The 17276-nt window shown below is 32.0% G+C and overlaps 1 protein-coding gene across 3 annotated transcripts; it reads right to left on the minus strand.

Moving 5' to 3' along the window:
• Positions 1–7183: 7183 nt before the first annotated feature.
• LOC105346535 (uncharacterized) lies at positions 7184–11522 on the minus strand. Of its 3 annotated transcripts, none has more exons than XM_066073257.1 (6): positions 11391–11487; positions 10853–11250; positions 9929–10021; positions 9594–9794; positions 8604–8831; positions 7184–7776 (listed from the first exon to the last, which is right to left on the minus strand). In XM_066073257.1, the coding sequence occupies exons 1-6, from the start codon at positions 11426–11428 to the stop codon at positions 7598–7600; spliced, it is 1137 nt and encodes a 378-aa protein (XP_065929329.1). In that variant the 5' UTR covers positions 11429–11487; the 3' UTR covers positions 7184–7597. The 3 variants fall into 3 exon arrangements, with proteins under 3 accessions (XP_065929329.1, XP_065929330.1, XP_065929331.1); XM_066073258.1 differs by having other exon boundaries at positions 7185–7776; positions 11478–11522; XM_066073259.1 differs by having other exon boundaries at positions 7578–7776; positions 8594–8831.
• Positions 11523–17276: the final 5754 nt, after the last annotated feature.

Here is a 17276-nt window from a genome sequence, read left to right on the forward strand (position 1 = left end):
TGATGATGTCAAATTGGACTTTGAATTTGGAATCTTTGATCTTGTTTAACGGGAATACAAGTTGACTTTAATGGATCATATGAACGATGTTCAAATGCACATATTGTAAAAAGATCCCTTGAAAGTGTACCCAAAGAACGTGTCCACTATATTACATCATATAATTATTATACTTCTTTTTGGTGTTACAGGTCTTGTCGGTTATAATTAGGCCTATATTTATTAATATATTGTAAACATGACTTGTATGAACAGTAATTGAAAAGGAATTTGAAAATTTTTCGAGTATTGTAGTGAATATTACCATCGGGTTCGGAATTCCATGAATAACAACATAAATATATATCCATTGTAAACAAAGTTCAGTTGTTATCTGTACCTTGCCCGAGTTGGACGTAGATTTTATCCGTCAGACTTTAGAGGTTTTTAACAACACATAACTCATATTTGTGAGTATCATTGACAAATATATACCGTCACAACAGTATTTTCAACTTTGTGCTGTGAGTTTAAATCTGGGGCAGAAAAAAAGCCAAACAATGGTAAAATTCATACAAAGATCACAAAAATTTGAAAGATTTTTCATGAAAATCCTTAAATGAATAGTACTTTATGACACTCGAGATTTCTCTCTGTATTACCCTTTTATAACATTGTCTGGTTATTAAACTGAAGTTATCGGACTTTGTACGTGATGTCACCGGAAAAGAAATGACAATGAATCACTGAAAGAACTGTTCTCACATAACTATCATTCTCACATCACACGATACAGAGTTTTACGATAAAATAAAATATCCAAGAAGAAAGAGTTGTACACTTTTTTCATCTAGTACATGTATACACACGCTGAGGTTAAAAGAATTTGATCATCCTTTGTGTTTTTTCCTTTTTCTCTGCCTCCATTTTTTTATTTTATAGCATGGACGTGGATTTAATAGATTTGTTTTGGATGAAACAATTGCACAAAAAACAGTTTTAATAGACATGCATGTCTGTCGGTAAATGGTTAATGACTCTAAGGTGTCTCTTAGCTATAAGCATATTTTGCATCAATCATTTCTTTTGGAAAATCAAGCTACGATTTGTGCGTTAAGATCTTCAATATCTTGTTCTTAACTCATCATATTTTATGATAGAATTTTCTCTGTCCAATTCTGCAGTGAGACCTCAATTAGTTGCATGGTTCCTGGTCAATCTTGTGAAAGACTTAACAAATACAAAGGACAACTATAAACACTGTTTTAATTTTTTGGCATCCATGTTTTAAACACTTTTTTAAAGAAAAAGTTGGTGAGATAAGAGAAACTCGAACAGCAACTGCCAAGCACAATCATTAAACATGTAAACTTGAATGCACCATGAACCGCCAATTACCTGGCATTTGTGAAACACAAATTTCAAATTTCATAAACACGACAGATCAATTGATCGACGATACAAAAAAGGAAATATGGTCAGTTTTACTTCAGAGAAAACTGGAGGATATTTGCAAAAAAAGAAGATGGGTGAATAAGGCGTGTAAACTGCCTATGCGAGGATAGATGAGATACTATAAAATTAAAATATCATCAAATCTCATAATTTTTTTTACATTATTGAAAACAATGTATATTTAAGGATGACGTTTACTCAGAATGAAAAAAAATCCACTGATGATAATCAAAAACCATCTATTGTGTGTTATAGACCTTTGCTTGTATTGTTATTTTTCACTTTCAGAAAAGTAGGTCAATGACCCACTTTTTGAGTTAATGGCCATTGAAAAAAATCCAATAAAATTTTACACTACGATTGAAATTTTCTTAATTTTAAAAATATTGCAAATAATTAAACACTTTTAAAAATAAGATACAGTTTATGAATGGTAGTGGCACTAAATAAGTACACAACATTTAGATTTCAGCATCAATTTTAAAAAATACTTCAGTTCGAATTTCCTCTATCAGTTTTCAAATCCCTACCCATTTTTGATTCAATTTTACAAAAAAACTGAATGATGATAATACAAAAACATTTATGATATTGAACTATTTATATTGACCTTATTCTGTTGGCATAAAATTTATATGAGGTCAATGATCAAAATTTTGAGATATGATGTCTTTTATCGTTTTTAAGCATTTTTCAATATTTTTATTATTCGTGCCATAAAATTATTTTAATGAATATGTGAGGTAATACCAACAGAAAATATGCAAAATTACGTAGACTTAAATATAAAATCCGAACTTTTAATATTACACTACTGCCAAAAAACTTTTAGCAGAAAACAAAATCTGCAAAATTTAGTCCGAATTTCTTCTGTTTTGCTAAAAGTCAATTTTTGTTTGAGCATAATTCCATAATAAAGTAAAACTATTGACTGTTTTGTCAATAATAATTAATTTTATAAATACTTTTTGTGTTTAGAACAAATTTTACTCATTACATTGAACTTTTTAACAATCGGAATTACTCAAACCCTGAGTAAATAACACCCTTAAAATAACATTGATTTATAACCATTAGAAAGGTTAAATATTTGGAATAGGTTGAATTAAACTGGTGCATGCGTGTCAAAACCTCCAAATCAGGGATGGGGTCGATTACTTTCAAAAGTAATCGATTAAATTACAATTACTTTGGGTTTTAAAAGTAGTCGATTACAGGCTAATTACATCCATTTTTAAAAGTAATCGATTACATTATATTACTTTTCCTCATTGTAATCATGATTACTTGTGATTACTTTAGATTACTTTATTTGTTTTTCAGTTTTTTCATAGTTTAAATGTTTCATTAAAAAAAAAACAGTGCATTTTTTGACAGGACTCTTTATTCTGGTATCAAGTAACTTGTTGCATTATTTACTTTGCATTCCCCGATATGTATGCAGAACAGTATCTACATTTGGCTTTCACAATACCCGATGATGGTTGATCATCAGAAAACTCAAAATGTTGTACAGCAGACATCTTTCTCTAAACAAAGTCCAACTAAAAGTGATCCTTTAAATAATTTTCCCAATTAAATAAGCACAGTATGTAAACTGTTTTCTAATGCGCCTAAAAGGAAGGACTGTTGAATAGCAAACTCATTGTATCGTGACAAGACAGGGCAATAAAGGAATACTGGCCAACTTTAAGACTGTCATGAACCTTATTCACTAAATATAAGATCCAATGAATAATGATTTCAACCTATTGAATTTTGCCATTGTAATCATAAAAGTAATCAAAAATTAATCATGATACAGGACTTTTTCACAGAGTAATCGATTAAAGTACGATTACTTGTAATCAGAAAAATGGATGATTACTGATTACTCATGATTACTCAGCAACCTGCAATCGATTACAGCTGATTACGATTACTGATTATGATTACCCCATCCCTGCTCCAAATAGTGTCATTTTTAGAACTTCAATGCCTTTTCTTTTATAAAGTGGGTCTGAGCTTCATATTTTTGTCATAGTCTATATAAAATCAAACCGATTTCAATCAACGAAAAAGTGGAGAGATGACCCACTATACTTTAAACATGTCATTTTGTATCGCAACAATTGAACGTTTTAGAAAAATAATACAAGTCCTTAAATTCGTGGTTGAAGTCGCATATAGCATTTAACAAGGGTATTTGTTCTAACTGAAATGGCTCAGTGGTTAGAGCACCAAACTTAAGGTAATATTATAGAGCTAGGGTTTTTCGGTTGTGGGTTCGAAACTACCAAAACTTTAAAATTTATTTTTTTTCTTATCGTTTGTTAAAATATTAAAAACTGAATATTGTTAAAAATGGTGCTTTAGTAAACTTTTATTATAACATTATCAAGCATATTTAGTTGAAAAAATTAAATTTGAAATTGTATTTCACGACTAAACCAAGTAGGCATTTGCGCTATCTTGTTCCCCCATCTTCTTAGTATGCAACCGTCGTACAGCATAAACATAATCGTGTTCTATGGTGCATCATTGTTCAATTTTATCACAAAGTACAGATAAAATATGTTGTGTCAATAAAAAAAAATACAATAACAAACCATCAACCATCTCAAAACTCCATTATACGAAATACAAATTCAAAGCAGAGCAACACGGACCTCCAAAAAGATAGAGGTAGGATCGGGTGCTTAGGAGGAGTGAACATCCTAAGCCTTTTACTTTAAGCATGTTTGTCCAGTTCACGTGCATTCACCGTTAAAATGTAAATACACGTTTTTATTGCTAGCAACACTGTTTTTGTGATATTTTGAGGAGAGCATCTGCTCTAATAGCTCATGATTTATTAAACATAAAGTGTAAGAAATTGTAAGATTTATTCGTATGAATATTACTGGTTGAAACAAAAATACAAGAGAGAGAGAGAGAGAGAGAGAGAGAGAGAGAGAGAGAGAGAGAGAGAGAGAGAGAGAGTTTAGGATTCCTTCCCATTACCATATGGCAAATTAGATAATTACATTCCCTATAAAACTGAGCGACCAAATGTAGGTGGCCAGGTGGTCATGCTACACGATCTACGTGTATGCACCCTCACAAAACTTATTCACGGTTTTGAACTTCAAGGTTAAGAGTTTATTGATAACAAAAATATGTTAATGAGAACACCGTGTTTTAACTGAAACCCCAAATGACAATGTCGTCGACGGTTGACATTAATCAGTGGTATGATTTAAACCTGTTCCTCGTGCCGGGTCCTCCAGTGCCTTACATATTATTAATCTACCTTAATGTTTTCAGCAACAAATGACACCCAGTTGTCAACACAAAGTATGATCATTGTTTAATACCATTAATAAAGCAAATGAAGTAAGTTCTCGATTAGCGGAAATAAAGAATCATAGGAATTCTGCCGAACATTTATATGCATAGATCATTTTTAAAAATGTTCTTCCAGTTTTGCTAGATAAATTGAGCACTATTCTTTACTAACTGACTTGCTGCTTTTACTTTTAGTTTTACGATAGACAAATTACTTGGATGAAATGACTGGTTCAGCCATTGACTCCACAGATCAGGGCATTTGCACACCCATAGGCTTTTCAAAAGTGTTACAACAAAGTTTAAAATATTTTTAGTGCGTTGATCTTGTCCGAAATTTACCTAACTTTGAATTCTTTTTTTTCCAAAGTGAGTTATTTTTTTCATAGTGAGTTGCCACATGACAGTATTCCTTAAGCCCCGGTCCGTTCATATGAAATATCATAATATGGCTTTACAACCTAACTGTTCAGATCTTTCACCCAACCACACAGGAAGGAAGAGAAATTATGCAGGATGCATACATTACTGTATTTTCCTGATGCACAAACTTCATAACGACTCTGCAATCTTTACAAAAGACTTGCCTGATCAATTTCGCAAAGCTTTGAGATGAGTCTTGTAATAGCAAGATTACGTCTGTTGCCAGCAAAGGGCGCTATATACTTTGTTTTGAAACTTGGTATCCGAAAACTTAACTTCTTTTAGCTTCTAATGGATTCTGATTGGATGTCATTTAATTCGTCATATTGTAAGGAAGGATTTTCGAAGCCAAGAATTCTGTTCCATTAGACCAAAATCTAAATTGTTTATCTTGAACAGATATTTTATAAACAAGACGTTCTATAAATGCATACAACTCATTAGAAATGGTGTCAAATAAATCTTCATTGATTGTGTATTTCGTTATCTTGTTCTTATTAATCAAATACTATTTTTTTTTAAATATATTTATTCGATTTTTCGTATATCTACAGCGAATAAACATGTTGTTAGAAATTTATGACTTTACAAAATAATATAATTACCGCAATAATTATTATAATAAGCATAAAAAAGATGCTCTAGCAAATTTATCATTTGGAGAAATAAATAAACAGCAGCCGTTGAACGTTTTTCAGCAAAATCAATTCATTCAATACAGAAATTCACTTTTCAAGGAAAGTATACATTTATCTTTAAGATAAATCTTAAGTGAAAATTTGTTTGCAAACATCATTATCTTTCATGAACCTTTCAACAAAAGTTTAAAGTTTGAATTTTTTAAGATTTAATATATCATTTTGTCTTGCATCTAGCACTACCGTTGTATAACATATTCTAAAAACTGCTCTGAAGAATGAATTTACATTGAGATATGCTGCAAACTTAATCTTGGACTTCGAAACTTAAACAGGTATCGTGTTGTAAAAGTATCTGCTACAACTGTGTTTTAAAGGTATCTGCTACAATCGTGTAGTACAGGTATCTACTGCAATCGTGTTGTAAAGGTATCTGCTACAATCGTGTTCAACAAGTAGCTGCTACAACATTGTTGCAAAAGTATCTACTGCAATCATGTTGTAAAGGTAGCTGCTGTAACAGTGTTGTAAAGGTATCTTCTGCAATCGTAGTCTTGTTTATAAAGAAAATTCATACCACTAAATACCATTTTTTACTTAGTGCTCTTTCGATGGATCATTGACCAGTTTGCTTCAAAGAAATAGTACTATACACTAGGCAATAGGTATTGACACCCCTATTGGTAAGCGAAGGGAAAGAGAGAACGCTTTTGTAGTTTGAAAGATATTTTTAAACCCAATGTATTTTCATTTCATCTTTCTTTTTATTACATGTCAAATGATACTAATAAAAAAATCATGCATATATGTTTAACTTTTAAAGATGAAGTTCGTTGTAAAAAGCTTTGTGTAAGCATGTGATTCCAAATGTCGTGATATGTACACTTCCGGTTTGTTTCCCTTTTATCAAAGATGCAATCTCTTTCTGTTGAGCACTGTTTTAGTGTCCACGTGAATATTAAACATTTCTTTGTTTATTGGCTGATATGCTTATTTGTAAAATGTCATGTAGATATGAAAAATGATGTTTCCGTTGTTTGTTCACTTAAAACTTATAAATACACATTTTGGTAAATAATGAAGGTACGTTTTACTGCATGTGTAAGCAACTCTACTGGCATCTGTATGTTTATTTGGTACTAACCCTAACCCTAGTCACCGATATGTTTGCTACGCATTTTATGAACGCACATGCTACCAATAGCTTCTGATGAAAAAAAGATGTTTCATTAAATCGCAATTTTTGTGTTGTCACTTAATCAAAATACAAAGCAAAGACAAATGAATGATATAGAAAAAAAACAACAGATTTTCAAAACTGATTTTTATTTGATATAGTATTTATAAAATCGTAATTCTATTATTTTAAAAAATATATTTAAAAACAATTGCGAATAAACGCTTGGTTGGATAAAGATTAAAATAATTGTTTATTCCTGTAATTAAATCATTTAATTAAAAGGCAACAGCCCCCCAAAAATCAATAAAAATATATATTTTATAAAAACACAATAATGATATATACACGTACGTAAACATGCACGTTCACATGCATATACAGCACACATTGTATCAGGCGGCATATATAGTGACTCATGCGCGAAACCAGAATTTTTTTTCACAGGGGGAAGGGGGCCCAAGGGATATTAAAATTTGTCAAAGAAGGGGGATTCAAGGCATATTTTCGGTATTTTTCCTAAATAAAAAGAAATTTGAATTATGGGGGGGCTTCTGACTCCCTCCCCCAATCTCGCCCCCTTATAAATACGCGCATGGTAGTCATTTTTCTTCTTTGACTATTTTTGCATAATCCACTGTTCATTTGGAAGGATTCTATGTTTGATAGTCTGTCTATTAAATGTATACGAGATATGAATCCTACCAGAGGAGTCCTGAAATAATGTTGGGTAACTAAATTCCACGCCATTTGAAGATTTTGTGTACTCCAGATTTCTTGTGTATTTCCACGTGATCCCTAAAACAAAGGAATATGATGCAAAACGATTATCACCTTTTCTTAGGAACTTTCTTTTGTCGAAGTATTATAGGGTGGTATGGGAGACTTTCAGGTTGTGACGTATTGTTTATTGAATAAACAATGAAATGCAGTGTTATTATGTAAGTACTTTCTTTCACAGTATTGCACCTAACAGCGTAGCGCACTGGGCTAGAGGGTTTACTGCTCATCTGTAGGTCATGAGTTCAAATCCCGCTGGGGGGTTTACAACTTTTACTTCTACAACTATTTTTAAAGCTATTTTTTGGTTAATTTTGTAAAATTTTGATAATTCTAAACGGGTGAAAGTATTTTACTTATAATAACCTTTAATTCATATTAATATCGACAGATGTCCCATACCACCTTAACTTTTATTTCTTTGTTTTTTCCAATATTCTTGAATTGTGCATTGAAATTTTGCCCAGGTTTCTCAATGAACATGAATTCGTTTCGTTAAAGAATAATGTATGTGTGATAATATATTCACCAATATAAAGTTACAAAAATATTTGAACAAAAGGTTTTAATGACAATATTTCATATATCGTTAACTTTGTCAAGGCATTTAATGGCAATCATTAATAATCACTTGCATGTAAATAAAGTTTTAGCACTTTGGATGGGAATCTATAATAGACCTCCCAGAAGTCCCTTTGTACCTTAATTAGCTCACTGACTGGTATATAGTTTTGGACTTACCTTATCCTAGACCTCATTCTGATTTTTGGATTATATGATAAAATTGAATTAAATTCTTTCACATTTTGATTGGTCAGTGGGAGCTCGGACAGACCTGGACTCACCCTGATCGTCAGACAGGGACACGCTGAGGGGGTTACGGTCCTTGGTGGTCGGGTTGTAGACGATGGCCAGATTCCCACTGCTCAGCACGCTGGCCTCGATCCCGCTGTTGTTATTCGGTAGAGTGGCCTTACTGGGTCTAGTCCAGGTCTTTCCGTCATCCGGGCTTTCTGCTCGGTAAACATGCTGTGCACGTCTGTCCCTGAAGAACACAATGAGTCGAGGGTTTCCTGTAACGAAAGAAATGACCTCTGTGGGTGAAAGAACGACATTGCTTTCAAGAGTTTGCTGCCTTATATTTAGCCAGCTGGCACCGCGGCATGTAGACTATGGTAATTACAGAACGTTTCCTACGTTTCTGCACTTACATGTCGTTTCTGTTGATAAAAACATGCTAATGAGAACGCAGTGTCCTAACAAAAACACTAAATGACAAAGTCGTAGACGGTTGTCATTTATCACCAGAATGATTTAAATCTGTCCCGGATGTCAAGGTCGCCCAGCGTTTATCTGTAAGACTAAGTAGATGTTGTGTTTCGCTAATGAGTCTTCATCAACAAATGACACCTACCTGTCAACAAGATTTATGGTGATTGTTTCCTGTGCTTATTCTTTGTTAAACACACAAAATGACATGTTAGTCCCTTTTTTGCCAAGCTGAAGTTAACACCAATTGCATATAGTGAATTTTGAAAGGACGAAACTTTTTTGGGATTATTTTCCTCCCCCTTAAAGTTAATGTATTGTTCTCTGTAATAAACTATGATACTGTGGTTTCATCAATATTCGTTGAATATCAATTTTCGCGGATTTCGTTGTTAAGTTGATCCATGAAATTAAATGTTCAGTGAAACGCAATTTTTATTAACATTTTGAATTGAAAGGGTCATTGGCCACGAATTTACGTATCCTTGAAACTATGATTTTCACTTAATCCACGAAAATTGATAACCTTGAATATTAATGAAACCACAGTATTCGGTACCGCCGACCTTTCTTTGGCCTGACGACGGACGGTTGGACAAGGTAGTTGGAGGCCGTGAACGGGTGGTCCAGCCAGGAACTGAACACATCGTGGTCCACGCATTCCTTCAAGTTGGAGGTCTGGTCTTTGCTGGAGCCTCCTGCGTAGTACATAGGATAAAGCCAGGTGTTCCGAAGGGACACCACGACTCTGTTACGATCGAAGGATCCTGTATATAGACGGAGAAAAATCAGAAACGATCTTAGCGTCACAGTGTCACAGTGTAAACAATGGAATAAAGATAGAGCTCTCAAAATTCATCAATATTAACACACAAACTATTAGGGTTATTATAGCTTGTACCTTTGTGTTTAAACATAACACGTGGTGGGGAGAACTGTATGGCGGTAGAGTTGGTGACATTTTTAGCGCCGAGGACCCATATTTCTGCAGAGTCTAAACATTCATACAATTAATCAATGATTAATTGATGATTTTATATATTACAATCAATAAGCATTACTGATTTATCCATTATATTATTCTAGTAATTCAGAAAGTTGGTTTTTTTTCTGTTTACGCGAGTTAAAGCTGCTTGGTCCGATTTCATATCAAATTTTGTGCACGTTTATAAACGCTGGTTTTGCTAAGTATATGTATAATAATAGACATTGCAATATTTTTCTTAGTCAATAATACCAAATTTCAATGAAAAAAAATATGTAAAAAATTTGTTAACAAAACAAACGACATAAAAGGGCATCGCGTTATTTCGCCTCATATGAAAATTCACCCTGACGCTAAGACAGGTATGGTTGTGTTACGACTTTGACATCGCTAGAAATAAAGGTCGTAATGTTCAGGCAAATTACAAATGAACCTATGCATGTTTTATTTACTAATAATTCTGAAGTTTGCTTTGTTTACAATCGATGCATAGCATGCAAGTTCAATAACACCAATCATTCGGGGGACAAAACCAAGCGGTTCTCTTTTCTAAAGATCCCATTATACACTTTGGTTTGTTTTTTCGTTTGCCCAAATGGGAGTTATTTTTATTTACATTGAATAATTCTAACTTTGAAAGGAGACCGATTCTGCTGATGTAAATAAGAGAAAGTCCATAACTTTCTAAGATAAATGGTTTGTATGAAAAATTATTTGATACTGTAACTTCAAAAAAAATCGGACCAAGCAGCTTTAATGAGACTGAAATGACACTGTTGGTATTTTCAATATTGACCGTAAGCTCATCTTAAACCTTAAGATATATATATAGTGGCCAACCTTCACTCTGAATTCCTGCTGAAGCTTTCTTCGCTTCTTGTTGCGAGTGGAACAGATACAAAACGTCTGTTTTATTGTCATGGAACAGTACAGGGTTTTGGTTGGAATAGCCTTTTCGCTGAGATACAACTTGTGCTTTCGTCCATTGATCCGAATTGTTCTTTAATTGACTGAAAACAATAGCCACATTGCTCTCTCCTTCTGATGTCCCGCTAAACCACGCCATAACGAGGTCTCCATTCGGAAGTGGTTCAATAAAAGAGGCATGGTTGGAGGCAAACGGCGGAATCATATATGCCTCCATGGTCCCATCAGAGGCGTTCCGAAGAACGCCGTCAAACTTTGGGTCAGCATTCGCAGTGATTGCAAAGATTAAAAACCAAAAGAAATTCCTGAAACTTTAAAAAATAATACCGGGTATTTGATTAGAACCGAAAAATTAATAAACTGACACGCAAAATCTTTACATTGGAAGCAAGGTTACATGTACACAAATCAACACAGAACATTGCAATGTATAACATAGATGAGTGCTTACGTGTATAGGAATACGAAATGAAGTCTTAGTTTTGACATAACACCATGGAAATGTGAAAAGTAGGATTTGTTTTGAACCTTTACTCACTTGATCATTGTCCTCCCTATACTGATTATTCAGTGATAACGGTGTGAGATATAAGATTGTCGACGACCCTTATCTTGAAAGGAATTGATCTCTCTGGAAAACAATTGGGACAACGGACATAGTGAGACATATACGATTTCAAGTTGTGAGCATAAAACATATCCTTTTTTCTTTACAGGATAATAAAAAACGAGAAGTGGGAAGGTCAAAATGTGAAACTATTTTAAAATATTATTTTTTAAAAGTAGAAATAGATCTTTTTGTTTGGTTTTATAAACCTTCTGTGTATAAAGATTGATATTATATATATATATATATATATATATAGAGAGAGAGAGAGAGAGAGAGAGAGAGAGAGAGAGAGAGAGAGAGAGAGAGATTATTACTGGCAACTTTGCTGTATATCAAAATTTACTGTTTACTCTGCTTCAATAAGTCATTTTTAATAGCCAACCAAAATTTGAGAGTCAGTGGTCGAGTTATAAGCGAGATACTGAACCTACAATTCAAAAGTTTTTGTTAACATTTTGAATATTGATAAGAAAAGTTAAGTTTAGACCTAAAATGAATTTGCCAACGCTAGAAACTGTTCTGTATTTACGTTCAACACGAGTTTGCAGATAAAAAAAATCAGCTTGAAGAATAACCTTTATCATTATATTCAACCAATGTAAACAAAAACTTGTCACGAACAGTGTTTACATTACAAAGAATCGCAAGCTTTGTATCTTGGTTATACCTCTACGATTAACACTTAAATTTAGATTGATCATTCAAAATTGTTTGCTTAAGCATTGTAAATATTAAAATTTAAGAAAATGAAACTTGAGTAAAATCGTGACCATGTCCCTTTAATGTTTAATCCTAATTACCCACGTATCAATGATTAAAGCAACAGTGTCATCAATCTGGTGTAAAGGTCTTCACGATTCTTTTCATCTGTCCTGTCTTTAACTGTACCATGAATATGGTTATATTTAATAATTAATACAACGGTATTTCATTGCACGAATGGGAGAATCTGTATTTTCAAAAGAAGGACTTTAATGGCAGTTGAATTTAGTAAAAATCCATGAATATTGCCACAATATGCGCTTTTAACATTATAATCAGATAATTTTTTTCATGTGTTTGATATATTCTTGGTACGATTAACCAACATGCAATATAAAAGAAAAATTTGATGCCTAATTAAAATGGCTCATCTATAAAAATGTTAATAATATTAAACTTCACCAACAAAAGTTTAAAATAATAGTAGAACGATTAACATGTAAATTACTTTGGACATTGGCGTAAAAATAATTTGAGAAAGCGCGTTTTTCTCATTAAACACGATATATTGAGTTCAATGTTTAATCATTGAGGAGTTAAAAAAATTTTTTACAAGAAACTAAAGTTTCAAAAATTTATAAAACTGCAATTATAAGTACTCATCTGATTTCTGAATCTGTTGAATTGTTTGCAGTGAAATATCTTCAACATGATCCACGCTGCATGTACTTTTTAACTTTGACTAATGCGGGATCAAAATTTACCTTTTAATCATAAACCAAATTGAAAAAAATCTGGTCGTAATAGTTGCGAAATTTTACAAACTTGATTGATCTTGATCAAGCCTGTTGGACTTGCACTGACGATCACGCATGGTACAGTGTATATGCAGTGTATACGCTTACTATTTTTCAAAATTTAAAACAAAAGGAAATGACAAGCAGGTGATGTTATTAATTTTAGCCAACATTCCGAGATGTTGACTAACGGACCAAAAGCTTCTCCTTATTTATGGTCTTACTAAATAGCGGAATTGACAAAAACTTAGTTAAATCTACCTATTATGCCTTGCATGGTTTTATTACATAATTGTACACGTTTGAATTATTTCTGTGCGGTTTGTTTTAAAACGGCATGTTTCGGTATAAAACATGAAATGCTGTCTTTTTGTGTAAGGTGTCCATATTTTACAGAAGTAAACTCGCATAAAAACAAAACAAACAAAACAAAACAAAAAAAACCCAAGTTTTAGTGCTTAAGTATGGATTGTTTAAAACGTTGGTTAGCTTTTAAATTAATGAAATAAAAAATAGTTGTTTTCATGAATTTCTCTATGTTCTATTTTTTTTTTTTTATTAAATTTTCTACAAAATGAAGGAAAAATTGCAAGCACAAACCGAGGAGACAAATTTACGACGCCGTGTCTACAACGTCTTGCTTTGTTTCGAATATCTCAGATGTAATATATGCAAAGTATATTACAGTTTAAGGACCGTCGTTCTAACACAAGTAGCGTTATTTAAAAACATTATTATCGTCTGCCACAGAAAGATGTGGTTACAAAATTAAAACAAAATTACATACATTTATCAAAACTGTCATTGTTGACAAAAAACTCCTACATCCAAGTCAGCGCACCTTACATTTTCATTGACCTTTTTTGTTTTTAAAAAAATTAAGTTTTATTAAAGAACAGAAAACAAAATGAAACAAAAATCGGAGCTGACGGATTTCCCGCGTTTTCTTCCGTAATTACTGTCAAACTCTTAAATTAATGTCTAAGGTGCATAGAGACACGAGGCTTCCCTTTCAGATTCATTTTCTATGCTTTGACCATAAGATTTTTGGAAGATGCTAGATTTAACAAGAAATGTTTAAATTACTTAAAATTTATGTCTCTGTATTATTCAGTTCATTATTTCTTGTTAAAAAAAAAAGATCCATATAAACAGAAAATCTACAGTATATATTATCTATGTTGTCTTTAGATATGCGTTTGCATTAAACAAACTCTCCAGGTTCTTATTTTCTTATATTAGAGCTGAAAAAATATTGCTCATGCATATGATATTTGATATCCTTCCGACTCTTTGTAGTTGTAAGTTGTTAATTGTAATACTTGTAATAATAATAATAGAAGAGTAGATGAACTATTAAGGTGAAAGACCTTGTTTCCGATACTTTTGGTTATTATCAATAACAAATCTATAAAAACAATTACGATTTCCAGATTAGTTGGTGTTTTTTTAGACAATATACATCATTATTGTTTTAACTATTTTTTTTTTGTAAATGTAGGAACTCATAATGACGTGTTGTTGGTCTGAGATCTTCCTCTTTGAATTCAACAACCTTTGTCTGGTTTTTAAGCTAAGACTACGCAATGAGTCCATATTTCGCTTGAAACCGCGTCATTTTTCACTTGTTTTGACGCGAGGAATAGATACATGTAGATACGCCCTTCTGAAAGTCCAAGGTCTTGTTAAAATGGTTCTAAAATGTAACTGGTGTCGACATTTATACCCGAAAAATAATTATCAACTATTTCTATTATGATAAACTTTTCTTCTGTCAGAATGTAGCTTTAAGTATCTGGAGCTTTGTTTCAATATTGATTATACTTATTCCCCTTTAGAATTGTTTTCCAATTACAGTGTCCCGTTTTATTTTATCTCGTGCTACATATAAAGTTAAAATGCTTCTTTTAATTAACCTGATATGATCGGGATCGGGCATTGGCAAAATTGAACCTATGTAAATATATTAAAGTATAGCTTATAATTTTACAACACATGCTTTTCCAAATTGTTATTTTTTCCAAGATTCGGAAAATTTTCCATATTTTGACATATACATGCATGTAGCCAGTTTTATTCAAAACAATGATTTTTAAATATTTCCAATATGGATACTTCGGGTAGCGTCGTTTGGGGCATTTATACCACCGCTTGTAAATTTATTTATTATAATTTGTGATCTTTCGCAATTTCCACAGATACATCATACATTTAATCGAGTATAATATAATTCTTCAAAAAAACAATTAATTCTGAAGGACCTTTTAATCATAGCAGAGGAAAAATATGTTATTTTTACATACCCTCACTCAGAGAAAGAACTGGGTACGCTAAGCATAACATATCGGCCCTGTCGAAATGTGAAAAATCAAACACATGATATCTTTAATATGTTCGCCGAAATAATTCATGTAGGACACCCCTTGTATGAAAATAACTTCCGTTTGCTAAAATTCACGTGCGTTTGGTAATTGTAAACTCCGAAACCGGACAGTGTGTACGGATTTTGTAAAATATATAGATTTTTGTAATGTTTGATCTGAAATTTCTACAAGGCTGCATTCGAGTACATACACTAAAATTTCAGAATAGCACAATATTAGACTGCTTATTAACATGAAAACGGAAAAAAATATGTACAAGACTGCGGCCACTTTCGTTTTTTTTTTAATTTTTTCTATTTTCAAGATGAACAAAAAAATGGATGTTTTCATTGGTCAGCTAAGACGTAAGATGAGTTTCTTGATTATGACCATGCCTTAATAAATACTTAAATGTAAAAATCGACTACTGTTGATAATAGACCTAAATTAAAGAAAAATAAAACGGTTCCATGGAGAAATTGGAGTATTTTAATTAGTTTATTAGTCCTTAGACACAGTGTATTTGAATTACTCGCAATTACATACCGTGAATTGCAGATAAAATGGTCAACGTTGTTGTGTAGTAAAAACAACTATACCATTTTGATTTCATGATGGATATAAGAAGAAATATCATTTTGAAAAACCTAAACATTTCTTATAATTTGCTATTTAAGGATGACGTTTACTCAGAATGAATAAAAATTCCACTGATGATAATGAAAAACCAACTATTGTGTGTTATAGACCTTACATGGTAGTGTTATTCTTCACTTTCAAAAAAGTAGGTCAATGACCTACTTTTTGAGTAAATGGCCATTGAATATTTTTTGAAAATTTAAGAAAAATCCATAAAAATTTTACACTAAGATTGAGATTTTCTTAATTGTGAAAATAATACAAATTACTTAACTCTTTAACAAACGAAATACAGTTTATGAATGGTAGTGACATTAAATAGATACAAAGCATAGAGATTTCATTCACAATTTTTATAGATATTTTAGTCCGAATTTCCTCTTTCAGTTTTCAAATTACTACACATTTTTGATTCAATATAACAAAAAACTGAATGATGATAATGTTAAAACATTTATAGTATTAAACTAAGTATATTGACCTTTCTCTGCTGGCATAAAATTTATATGAGGTCAATAATCAAAATTTTGAGATATGGTGTCTTTTATCATTTTTACGCATTTTTCAATATTTTTGTAGTGTGTTCCATACGATTATCCAAACGAAAAAGCAAGATAAAACCAACAAAAATATGTAAAATTATGTTGACTTACAAATAAAATCTTAACTTTAAATATTAAAGTACTACCAAAAATATTTGAGTGGGAAAAAAATCTGAAAAATTTAGCCCGAATTTCCTCTGTTTTGCTAAAAGTCAAACCTTGTCAGAGCCCAATTCCTTAATTTAGTAAAAATATTGATTGTTATGTCAATAATAATTCATTTCATAAATACTTTTTGTATTTAAAACAAATTTTACTCATGAAATTGAATTTTTAACAATCCGGATTTGAGAACTCAAACCCTGAGTATACAACGTCCTTAATGAGTATGAAGTAATCTGTGTGCCTTTGTACTCTATATAAATGACGTAGCAAGTGTAAACAAATGACGTCATAAAGAAGCTGAGAGAGAGACAGAGAGAGAGAGAAAAAAAGAGAGGTTTTAAAGAGTTTCAAAACAGTTTTAATATCGAATCAGAAGTCAGATTCAAGACTCGGTATTTGTGTAGATCTATATACATTGTATTTGGTGCAAAGTTATATTAAATATATAAGTAAATCAGACACTGAACGTTTGCCGATCTTGTTGAAGTAATTTAAAAATCAAACTTAAAAACTATTTTC

The sequence above is a fragment of the Magallana gigas genome, chromosome 10 (assembly GCF_963853765.1).
Source record: "Magallana gigas chromosome 10, xbMagGiga1.1, whole genome shotgun sequence".
Classification (NCBI taxonomy): Eukaryota; Metazoa; Mollusca; class Bivalvia; order Ostreida; family Ostreidae; genus Magallana; species Magallana gigas.

What these genes read in the sequence shown, in the direction of transcription:
- LOC105346535 (XM_066073257.1), bottom strand. Translation starts at nt 11,428, where the DNA reads ATGTCAAAACTAAGACTTCATTTCGTATTCCTATACAC. An exon ending in CATTTCGTATTCCTATACAC is followed by an intron (nt 11,251 to 11,390) that starts GTAAGCACTCAT and finishes TATTTTTTAAAG; the next exon opens with TTTCAGGAATTTCTTTTGGT. An exon ending in CGTCGTCAGGCCAAAGAAAG is followed by an intron (nt 8,832 to 9,593) that starts GTCGGCGGTACC and finishes CTTTCGTTACAG; the next exon opens with GAAACCCTCGACTCATTGTG.